Here is a 10593-nt window from a genome sequence, read left to right on the forward strand (position 1 = left end):
TTTGTAGAGGAACCACCACCTCTGCAGAGTGCAAGGAGGAGACAACGTTCAGAGCAGAGGCATGGGAGGACAACCCCACCACAGAGGCCCTTCCTGCTCCACCTCAGAGCCCACCAGGGCCCTGGGGGACCTTCACATTGTGCCAGCCCCTCCACGGGCTGTTCCTGCTCAGGTGAACGAACCTTCACTGCGAACAGGGCTGTCTGCTTCTTTCTTGCGACACTGCGCCAAGTCTCACCAGGCGCCATAACCCCTTTATTCATCAAGCTGAGAAGTTGTGGGCTGGCAAAGGAAACATTTAAGATGCTGCACAGGTACAGCAACGCTGATCTTGCACACAACGCGTTGCCTGTTTCACCTGTGTCAGAACTGACAGACTGCAGAGTTCATCCAGTGCAGACAAGCTGCTACACATACAAGAGGGGTAAAACCGCACTACACCTGTCAATTATTCACAGTTCAAATCTTCGCTTCACTTCATCTGCAATCATTTCTGCGATGGCAAGGGAGGAGGTAGCAGCAGGAGAAGGGGCGTTTCTGACATGAAGAATTCTGCTTCCGATATCTCCAGTGCCTCCATCAAATACAAAGTCATCTACCAAATTTCCATCACTGTCCAGTGCTTGAGCTCTCACTCCAGATGGACCCCTGCAAAATAAAGGAGGAGCTCACCATTAGAAAAAAAGACATTTTCTTATATCAGTTCTGTTCTGGCCTCATGAAAGTACCCTGGGAATCAGTAAGGAAGGTGAACTGTGGAGTCAGAGCCCAGTCAGGGTTTTTGGGGAGCACAAGGAAGTTTAACATTTGTGGGGCAAAGTGGAAGATGCCTCACAGGAGTTCCCGTAAAACAAGGGCAAGTAGCCAAGCAGAGGATCTTCTGTATGTTTCCTGGTTGTGAAGTTACTCGCCTCCTTACACACACAAACATGTCCTGTCTTTTCAAAAAGGAAACCTTTTGTTCTGAAATAACAAGCCTTGTCAAACATGAATTTCATGCCAATGCTATGCTGCCTGAGCTGGATAACTCCCTGTTACCATGCTCAAGCTTTTCTTATTCTGCATTTTCTCCCTGCAAATGTGTGGACAGTTAAACCCACCTCCACGTCCCCAAATGCCTCATTTTTCCTCACAAGTCTCTCCAGTTCCTCAGCATTTCCAAACTCCTTTTAATTAATTTCTCTCGGTGTGGAAGCTGAATACAATTTTATTGAGATGATTAAACTAAGTCAATATTCACTCAGTAGCAACTCGCAGTCTGGCTTGCCCTCTGAATTTCGTTAGTGTTTTGCTTTCTTTGTGAACTCAGATTATGTTCAAGCTACCCAATACGTCGCTAGGATAAAGAGACTTTTTCTTTTTTTGTGAATATGTCACAGCTGTGAATTTCAGCCTATGGAGAGTGTAGAAAGCCACACAAATATTCATCAAACTTGCCTATACACAAGCAAACACAATGTAAAAGTTTTCCTGTAAATGTATCTAAATGCTACTATGCTTTGGTAGCATGTTTTGGTGGAAGAAGGGAGTAAGCTAATGCTACATTTGCTGTAAAAAGAAGAGATTTAAGAAGCCACTGGGAGTTACTAACAGGAAAATTTTCTTTACCTGAGCACATCATTGACAGTGACCTCAGGGATGAATTTCTGAAGCTGCTTCACCTGCGCACCAAGGAAACACGCTCTGTACATCTCGCTCAGTCCGTACGACAGGTTTCTCAGCACGAGCTTCCATAACCCACTGCAGAGAGAAAAAACAACCGCAGCAAGAACAAATCTTGCATGATAAACGCAGCCGCATCAAACTGCTGCTAAGAAGGCAGCAAATGCAACTGCACGACAGAAGTTCCCATTCCCACCACCAGTGATCTAATCTATGCTCTCTACTTGAGAAATATCTTTGCAATTCTTGTTTGCTTGTTTTGCTTTACCTCAAGTCTTCCAGTATAAAAATTTATAGACAAGAACTGAGATGCTCTCTACTCTTTACTTTAATAAACTGCATTAAGTTGAGCTGCTTGCCAGAAAGCTGTTTCCCAGCTCCCTGACCTGTTTTTCAGCCTCTCCTGGGATCCTCCTCGATATTTTCACATTCTCTTCCAAGTCTAATTTCTAAAATTGAATTGGTAATGGTCTGTCCAGCCCCTCACACAGAAGCAAGATTTCTCCCAACTTCTACAGATCCTTTGTTTGTGTACATTTGCAATTTTAGCAATGATTCCTAATTCCTCTGACACGCTTTCTAAGGCAGCTTCCTGACCTGCATTCGTGGCCCTTAACGTATTTCCTAACACTTGGGCATTTTTTAAATGTATATTGATGGCCTGACGAAGTTTAACATGGCAATTCAGACTCTTTTCTCTTCTAAACATCCTCTGCAGGTATTTTAATCACACTAAGTTAATTAAAATATTACTCTGGAAGAGCTCCACCAGTAGCAACATGGCTCACCAGTACCTTCTGATGAGCAGCCACATTCTCAGACCAGCTGAGACATGCCTTGGTAGTTTATGAAAATTCAAATATTAGATCACATGAAGTCAGATGTCTTGGAGAAGTCCACCCTCATCAGCACAACTGCCTCTGAACACACCAAAAACCTGCCAAAAGCAGACTTTTGGACAAGAACTAGCATCCACGGAGTCCACAAGCTGACATTCAAAGACAAAAAGGCACACCTGTATGTTACAGCATCTAAAAAGTCTCCAGTGCTGAAGTCAAACAATTTGTAGCCCTCTCGCTTAAAGGCAAGGACTGCGTTGGGACCAAGCCAAACACTGCCATCCATTCTCGGCGTGAAATGAAATCCCAGGAAAGGGAACCGAGGGTTGGGAACCTGAAGTGGGATACAACAGAATTACAGCTGTTACAAACCAGAGAAACAGCCACGCAACCACTTGAGGCAACAAACTCATCCAGGAAACATGGAAAACATCCGTGAGAAGGAAAGTTGAGACATTATCAGTTTATCATCTGGTGGATTGGACTGGATGATCTTTTGAGGTCCCTTCCAATCCCTAATGTTCTGTGATTCTGTGATCATCTGAGAGTGTGAATAAGACAACCCAAAACACAGTAAAGGAGTTGTCCTCCCAATAAATGGAAATAACCATCTTGATATGAACAACTGAAAAAGGAAGTAAATTTGCCCCTTTATTTCCAATCACTACAAGGAAATTCAAGTTACATAACCATGCAATTTGTTCCTGCGCTGGTTTTTCTGCTTCTTAATTGAGCAGTTGTAGCACGTAACTGATTTAAAACACTGAGGAACAGAGCAGGGCTGAGTAAGGCTGCATCTTCAGTAAAAGCAAAACAAACAACAGGGAAAAAAAGAACCCATGATTTCTCAGGGTATAAATCAACCCACAACACCTATGACACCCTAATGGAATTCACCAGTAGTAATTACACTGCAATAAAATAGGTTATAAAACATGAGGAAAACCTCACCATTCCTCTATTGGTCAAAACATGCAGTTAGCAAGCCTGATTAATGCTAATAATAAGTATTTGCAGTTTCTTTTTTGTTTGTGAATGGAACACAGCATAATTGTGTGCGAAGGCTGAAACAGAAATAAGCTGTCTATATGCAGATGTAAGTATTAAATAAGCACCTGCACTTCAAGACCTTCAGCTATTTAGAAAAGGTGACTACAGAGGTGACTGTTATAGCCTGAAAGTAAGTATTGGGTATTCATCAAAAACCAGTATTATGACTAAAAGTTGCTTCAAGATACGTTCCTTTTTGGAATTAAGCACACTTATTTGCTGGTTAAAATTATGCTTTTAATACTTACAAAGCTTAGTGCAACCACTCCACAAACGACGCTTACATTTCTGGGAATGTATCACTAAGAGTCATGCCATTTTTCAATCTTATCAAATGTGATCATTACCAAAAAAATTGTACCAACTATCTTGACAAAGCCATGAGAAACAAGGCTGGAAGGTGTCCTCCCATCCCAGGACAGGATCCCAAATCATTCCCAGCTGGGAAGAGGTCAGACAAGCACCCAGTGCCCAGGGTTCCACGCTCCATGGTGTAGCAGGCAGTATTGTATTGTATCAGTATCAGTATTGTATTGTATCAGTATTGTATCAGTTTGTATTTAAAAAGGTGGTATTTCAACATACTGCATGGATTAACTAAAATGCTGCCCTAGGAAATCTCTCTTCTTTCTCACTATCTTCATTTCCTGTCTAGAATTGCTCCTCTTCATCACTTTATTTGCCTATAATCGATGGTTTGTCCTTCTCCTCTCGTGTCTATTTATTGCCATACAAAGTAAAGCAAATTCAAAGATGAGGCTGAGAGGCAAATATCTATATCTGAGCTTTGGCTATTAGCACACAAGATTAAACCCTGCATCTAGATAAGTAATTCATTATTTACTGGTGTCTCTCATTGACTTCTGAATCCTGCCTACAGATTTATTTTAGAACATAAAGAAAGAAGCCAGGCTTTTGTGGGCATGTAAAACCCCAACTGGCAATAATTTCCCACATGGTACTTCCACCTGTTCCTCAAAAATTTACAAACACAAGCTGTCCTGTCAGAAAGCCACTGAATTGATGTCCACATGCTGTGCATTGCTACCTGCAGTCTAACAGAAATAACCAGGTCATACTGCCCTTATTTCTGTAGTTTTAGCAGTTCTTAGAGTATGCTGTGAAAGACAAACAAGAGAGTACATACCGGATAAATGTTTCCTTTAACCATATAGCACTTTTCTGGTTTTAGCACCAAATAATCTCCACGGAAGGGAACGATACGAGGTTCAGGGCTGCAGCCACTGATCTCAGACAGGCGATCTGAGTACAGTCCTGCACAGGTCACAAGGTGCCGACAGGAGATTTCCTCACCCTGTGGGAAACAAAACAAAACCAAACCACACAAAAATTCAATCTATCTACTAAAAAACCATTACATACAACCCTTGGGAAAAAATGAGTCAAAACCAACCACAGAAAGAAAACCAACCATATTTTCAAAAGGAGGCAAAAAACATTTAAACAGCCTTCCAGTACTTAAAGGGGTCCTAGAAGGAAGATGGAGATGAACTCTTCATCAGGGAGTGTAGTGATAGGATGAGGGGAAATGGTTTTAAACTGGAAGAGGGGAGATTTAGATGAGATATAAAGAAGAAATTCTTCTCTGGTGGTGGTGAGGCCCTGGCCCAGGTTGCCCAGAGAAGCTGTGGGTGCCCCCTCCCTGGCAGTGCCCAAGGCCAGGTTGGACGGGGCCTGGAGCAGCCTGGGCTGGTGGAGGTGACCCTGCCCATGGCAGGGAGTTGAAACTGATGATTTTTAAGGTCCCTTCCAACTCAAACCATGCTGTGATTCTATACTTGTTTCGCTTAATTCTTTCTAATATTCTCCTTTATTTCCTTATGATTTTATAGATGCCAGAGACCAAAAGCAGACATGAAAAGTGGTGTTACTCATCAAATGAGTTAAGTCATTAAAAGAGTCCTTGGAAACAACAAACATAAGAATGTGCAAATGAAGAAGATAACGGCCATACACAGTTATACATAAGTCAGACAGCAGAAAGAGAAAATTATACTTTCATTATTATTCCCAGTACACAGCAAAGTCTGAACATGCTCATTGTTAAGAATCAATTTCAGTTGTTTTATAGAAGCAGTCCTAGATGACAGTGATTGTGTTACTGAGCAGCAGCTTTTAAACTTTTTATAGATCTGACTGATTCACCAGGACTCAACAAAAATTCTTATGAAAAGGAGAAATCGCTTCCTATGAAGCAATTAAATCTTCAACTCTGTTCTTACCTTTGAGTTCCTAACAATGACTGGGTATTTCAGTCCTGTAACAGAATTAGACAAGAGAAGGAATTAATGGAATACATAACAGAAAACGGAGAGAACAAGCAGCTGGTCATGATGAAAGGTGTTTCCACTGAAAGATCTTCAAGCTATGGAGCAACTACTGATGGTCATAACTGATGTTGTTGGACATAAGTGTATTTATTAATTAATAGGGTTTTTTTAATTATTCTTCCACATGTATACCAGCACAGACCCTACCTGCCTTCCAGGATAAACAAAAAGCACTACTACAATTGGGGTGTGACTAGTGGGTCGAGAGAGGTTCTCCTTCCCCTCTACTCTGCCCTGGTGAGACTGCATCTGGAATATTGTGTTCAGTTCTGGGCCCCTCAGTTCAAGAAGGACAGGAACTGCTGGAGAGAGTTCAGTGCAGGGCCACAAAGATGATGGAGGGAGTAGAGCATCTCCCTTATGAGGAGCGGCTGAGGGAGCTGGGTCTCTTTAGCTCGGAGCAGAGGAGACTGAGGGGAGACTTCATTAATGTTTATAAATCTGTAAAGGGTGAGTGTCAGGAGGAAGGAGCCAGGCTCTTCTCTCTGATGTCCAATGCCAGGACAAGGGGCAATGGGTGCAAGCTGGAGCATAGGAGGTTCCATGTGAACATGAGGAAAAACTTTTTTACTGTGAGGGTTACAGAGCATGGCCCAGGCTGCCCAGAGAGGTTGTGGAGTCTCCTCTGGACACATTCAAGGCCAACCTGGACGCGTTCCTGTGTGACCTGGTCTGGGTGATCCTGCTCTGGCAGGGGATGGACTGGATGAGCTTTCGAGGTCCCTTCCAACTCCTGAGATTCTGTGATTCTGTGAATTGCACTACACATGCAATATTCAGCTAAATATGATTTTAATAGGAGAGAACAACCTTCTTCCTCAATTCTACTATCATTTTCTTCCATCAGGTTTAAATGTTTCAGCTGAAGGGTGACCTGCCTGGGGGAAAACAACAAAAGTGAGCTTGCTCGATACTTTGAAAAACATAATTTTGCCTTTCGTTCATCCCTATGTGACAGAAAGATTCAGAAATGTGATTTCAGTGAAAGCAAACGTGTTTTGAACAAATTCTTCAGGACTGTAGTATATGGAGGGTAAAAAACCGCCTTACCATCTTCACTTTCTGAAGAACTTTCTTTAGCCATCTCCATGTTTGTAACTTCAAAATCAGTCAGGATTGTCCCACCGGCTTCCTGGAAGTCTTCAGCATAGGACTGGGCCACTTGTTTATAATTCACAATGCCGGTGTACGGAGAATCAAGGGCCATCAGACCCTGAAACAGTATGAAGATACAGAAGAACAGGGAAGGCTGTACATGGACTTTGGTCTTCAATACAGAGAACACTGCATCTGGAGCAATGTGCACGGACGTTGAGAAGGGAGCACTGCTGCCTCCTCAGCCCTGGCCGCTCAATCCTGCTCTCTCCGTGTGCCAACGCCAGTGGTTGTGTTTGCAGGTGAAAAGTACCTAGGGTGGGTTAAGCGTTCAGTGTGTAGCTATAATTTTTCATGTTTCTCAGAGACGTTTTACTATCTTTACACTAAAAAGGCTGTTTCTCACATAATTTTTATCATGCTAGATGGCATCACAATATTTTCCTAGTTCTGGCTATAAAATAACGATAATAGCGCACTGCTTTATCTCAGAGAGATGCTGAAAGCGTAACTGCACTGACACATCCTACAGTAACAAGGGCAACTGACATGCCCAAGCCAAGCAGAACAGTTGGTAAAATGGAACCTTACACAAAATCTTCCTCCCTTCTTGATACACAGTGCGATGTTTGATAACACCATTCAGGTTCACCTTGTGTCTGAGGAAAGGGCTCAGCTCAGGAAACCAAAGCAAATTAAGGAAGACCCATCCGAATCTGCTCACTGGCAGAAGTAAATGCTCAGCTGGATCTTGAGCACACAAAGAATGTTTTAAGAAATGGCTACAAAATGCACACACAAAAAAAAAAGGTTAAAATATTCCTGTCCAGAAAATGTGTGTCTGTACCTACAACCCCTCCTAAGCAATCAGTCATGCAGCTACACCGATAGCAAGCTGCCAGATGAAACAGGATGAGGAATTGATAACCAGATTTTCCTCTCAAGTATATGTTAAACAACAACAATTCTGTTTTCCATAAACTACTCACTTTTCTCCTGTTGTCAAAATAAAGAGGCTGAGAAGTACTACGTAACAGTCATGTGTAGGAATCAACTGTGGCGAAATCGGCTCGATCCAAATCCGCACTTGCAGATAGAAAGGAATTTTCATTGCTGCACTACTGAGCTTCAGTGCAAGTCAAATTATTTTAGTGGGAAGGAGCCGAATCATCTCAGCATTTGCAATCAGTGCAGCAGCAGCTCTTTATGGCTTCAGCACACAGAGACCTGATGAACTATGAACTAACGGCAAGAGAGCAAGAACGGGCGAGCAGGAGAAACCTGCGGTGAAAGCGTCACCAAGGCAGATTCTGCAGGATCACCTTATGCTGTGTTAGATGTGTGCATCATGGCGAATGCACACCAAGGATTGGGCTGGGCTAAAAAGTTTCAAAATAAATGGTTACATTTATTTTTGTTGACAATTTTATTTCTTCTGGCTTTTCAGGCTCTTTTGAACTCATCACCCATGTAAAACAAGGCCAGAAACACATTTATGTTAAATCAAAAAATAACATCACCTGAGAAAGTGAGGTCTTACGTGACAAATAAAAATAAGCTAATGCCTTACCCTGCAGAAGGGCTCTTTTGCTTGTATTTCTTTTGCTCCAATCAGTTTCAGACCTGGGACGTTGTTCTGCAGCCCTCGTTCATACAGAGCTTTCAGTCTTGGAATTTCATCTTGTTCAACAGCTACAATTAGCTTCAGAAGAAAGGTTACAAGGCACAGCAGTGAGCAAAATATACAAAGCCAGTTCAGGTTTGGCATCAAGCCCAAGCTAACAAGCAATAGAGAATGAAAGAATAATGAATTATAAATCAAGGGGGGGAAAACGTGGTTCATGCCATTAGTGGCACAAGATTCTATGCATACCATTGCTGAGAAAGGCCTAATGTATTACAGAGATCGAAAAACAAATGTTAAGCTGCAGTTTAAGTTACTATCAATGGGTAATATTTACTAAAAGTACTATGAGGCTACAAATCTGAACGTGAAAGAAGAAAATACGATTTTAAAGAGGCACTGGGATGCTTCCAAAAGTAAAACTGAACTAAACACAAGATGCACGAATATCAAACAGTCTTGATAAGACAGTAAGGATGAGTTCCGACATGGTGTCTAAACTGAATTTAACCAGATAGTTAGCTCACAACTGTCACAGGTGATTTACCCAGGCTATGAGCTATCTGTGCCAGGTTTGCGCAGACCGTGCTGCTTCCAGGTCCAGCTCTGGTCTGACCACACAGGCATCTTTGCTCTGAGAAGCCATTAAGTTCTCCAAGTCTGGGGCTGCTTTATGCAAAACTTGCTGTAGTGCCTAAATCATCTTCCCTGGAATAAACCCTGCTCGGGAAGGTGATGTGGAAGTACACAGACACGGTGTCAGCAAAGGCCCACAGTGCCAGCCCTGCCCGAGCTCAAACTGCCTCCTGCAGAGCCAGGCTGCTGGCTGGGTGCTGCGAGTTGAGAGCGGGCTGTAACTCCAGGAGTTTCGTTGCACAAATCCACAGTGCCATCTTGCGAGCAGCGCCGCAGCGGAGGGAGCACAGCATGAACACAGCAGCGAGCACAGCCAGGCCAGGACAAACTCCAACCACCCTCCAGCAAGGCTCATCAATGCAGCCGCATCCAGGGACCTCTGCTCTGCACCCTTGAGCTGGGAGAGCCCTGCACCCAGTGCGTGCTGAGTTAGGTGGCTTGAAATGGTGCTTCTCACACCAGATACAGTGTGCACTGCACTGTGAATAGAAAGACTTGTGCTGTCAGAGATGTTTATGCTATACATTGTATCATACATCACACAGTCTCTGCTTCCAAAGGTAAAGCAAGAACAGAGAGCAGCTCCTGTACCTTCCCGCACTGTTTATATGGTATCCCCTTCTGGTCACAGTATTTGTAGCAGAGGGCTGCACCCTGCACACACAGCTTTGCTTTCAGAGATCCTGGGGTGTAGTAAATTCCACTGTGAATCACACCACTGTTATGTCCGCTCTGGTGATGAGCTGAATAGAAAAGAAAAATACGTTATTAAAATACACCTTCCCATGATTGGCTCATATCTTAAATACTTCAGCTGTCAGAAAAGTGAGGTACTGCCCTAAATCAGCAACAGGAGATGCTCAAATAAGGTAACTGCACAGCAAACACAATTCCTCCCTTGGTCTCAAAAGGCTAGAAAAATACTGACACAGCAAGACTTAGTTACTGATAAGCCATCACAGCTTGGAATGCGTTGAATCATCAGGGGAAAGAAAAAAAGGAAAAAAAAAATCACAAGTCTTTCCTTCAAGAGCTACAACTGCAGGACAATCAATCAAATTTTTCTACATGTTAAAATTAATTTTAAGAAATGTAATATTTAAAATGAAAGGCGTTGTTAAAGGCCTCATCTAACATTGTCTGCACAATCCTCAATTTCTTTGGACGCGCTGGCAGGCCTGCTGGGCTTTTCAGGTATTTGTGAACTGGACTAGGCTGCTATTTCATCTTGATGACTAAGTAAAACAGAGGTGGAAAAATACCATGAACACTTTCATTGAAGTAATTTAAGCAGGTTTTCCCTCTGAACATATTAACTCCCAAAGGTCATTCCTGC

At 42.8% G+C, this 10593-nt stretch overlaps 1 protein-coding gene across 1 annotated transcript in view; it reads right to left on the reverse strand.

Moving 5' to 3' along the window:
* Window positions 1-452: 452 nt before the first annotated feature.
* L2HGDH (L-2-hydroxyglutarate dehydrogenase) overlaps window positions 453-10593 on the reverse strand; it is a gene marked incomplete at its 5' end in the record, with an annotated part of 11496 nt that continues 1355 nt past the window's right edge. The window contains 8 exons of the mRNA XM_010187075.1: window positions 453-648; window positions 1609-1740; window positions 2678-2835; window positions 4699-4866; window positions 5795-5829; window positions 6953-7115; window positions 8568-8699; window positions 9849-10000. Of these exons, the coding sequence (XP_010185377.1) occupies window positions 453-648; window positions 1609-1740; window positions 2678-2835; window positions 4699-4866; window positions 5795-5829; window positions 6953-7115; window positions 8568-8699; window positions 9849-10000 (1136 nt within the window). The remainder of the gene's footprint in view (window positions 649-1608; window positions 1741-2677; window positions 2836-4698; window positions 4867-5794; window positions 5830-6952; window positions 7116-8567; window positions 8700-9848; window positions 10001-10593) is intronic.

The sequence above is a fragment of the Mesitornis unicolor genome, unplaced genomic scaffold (assembly GCF_000695765.1).
Source record: "Mesitornis unicolor isolate BGI_N332 unplaced genomic scaffold, ASM69576v1 scaffold39746, whole genome shotgun sequence".
Lineage (NCBI taxonomy): Eukaryota > Metazoa > Chordata > Aves > Mesitornithiformes > Mesitornithidae > Mesitornis > Mesitornis unicolor.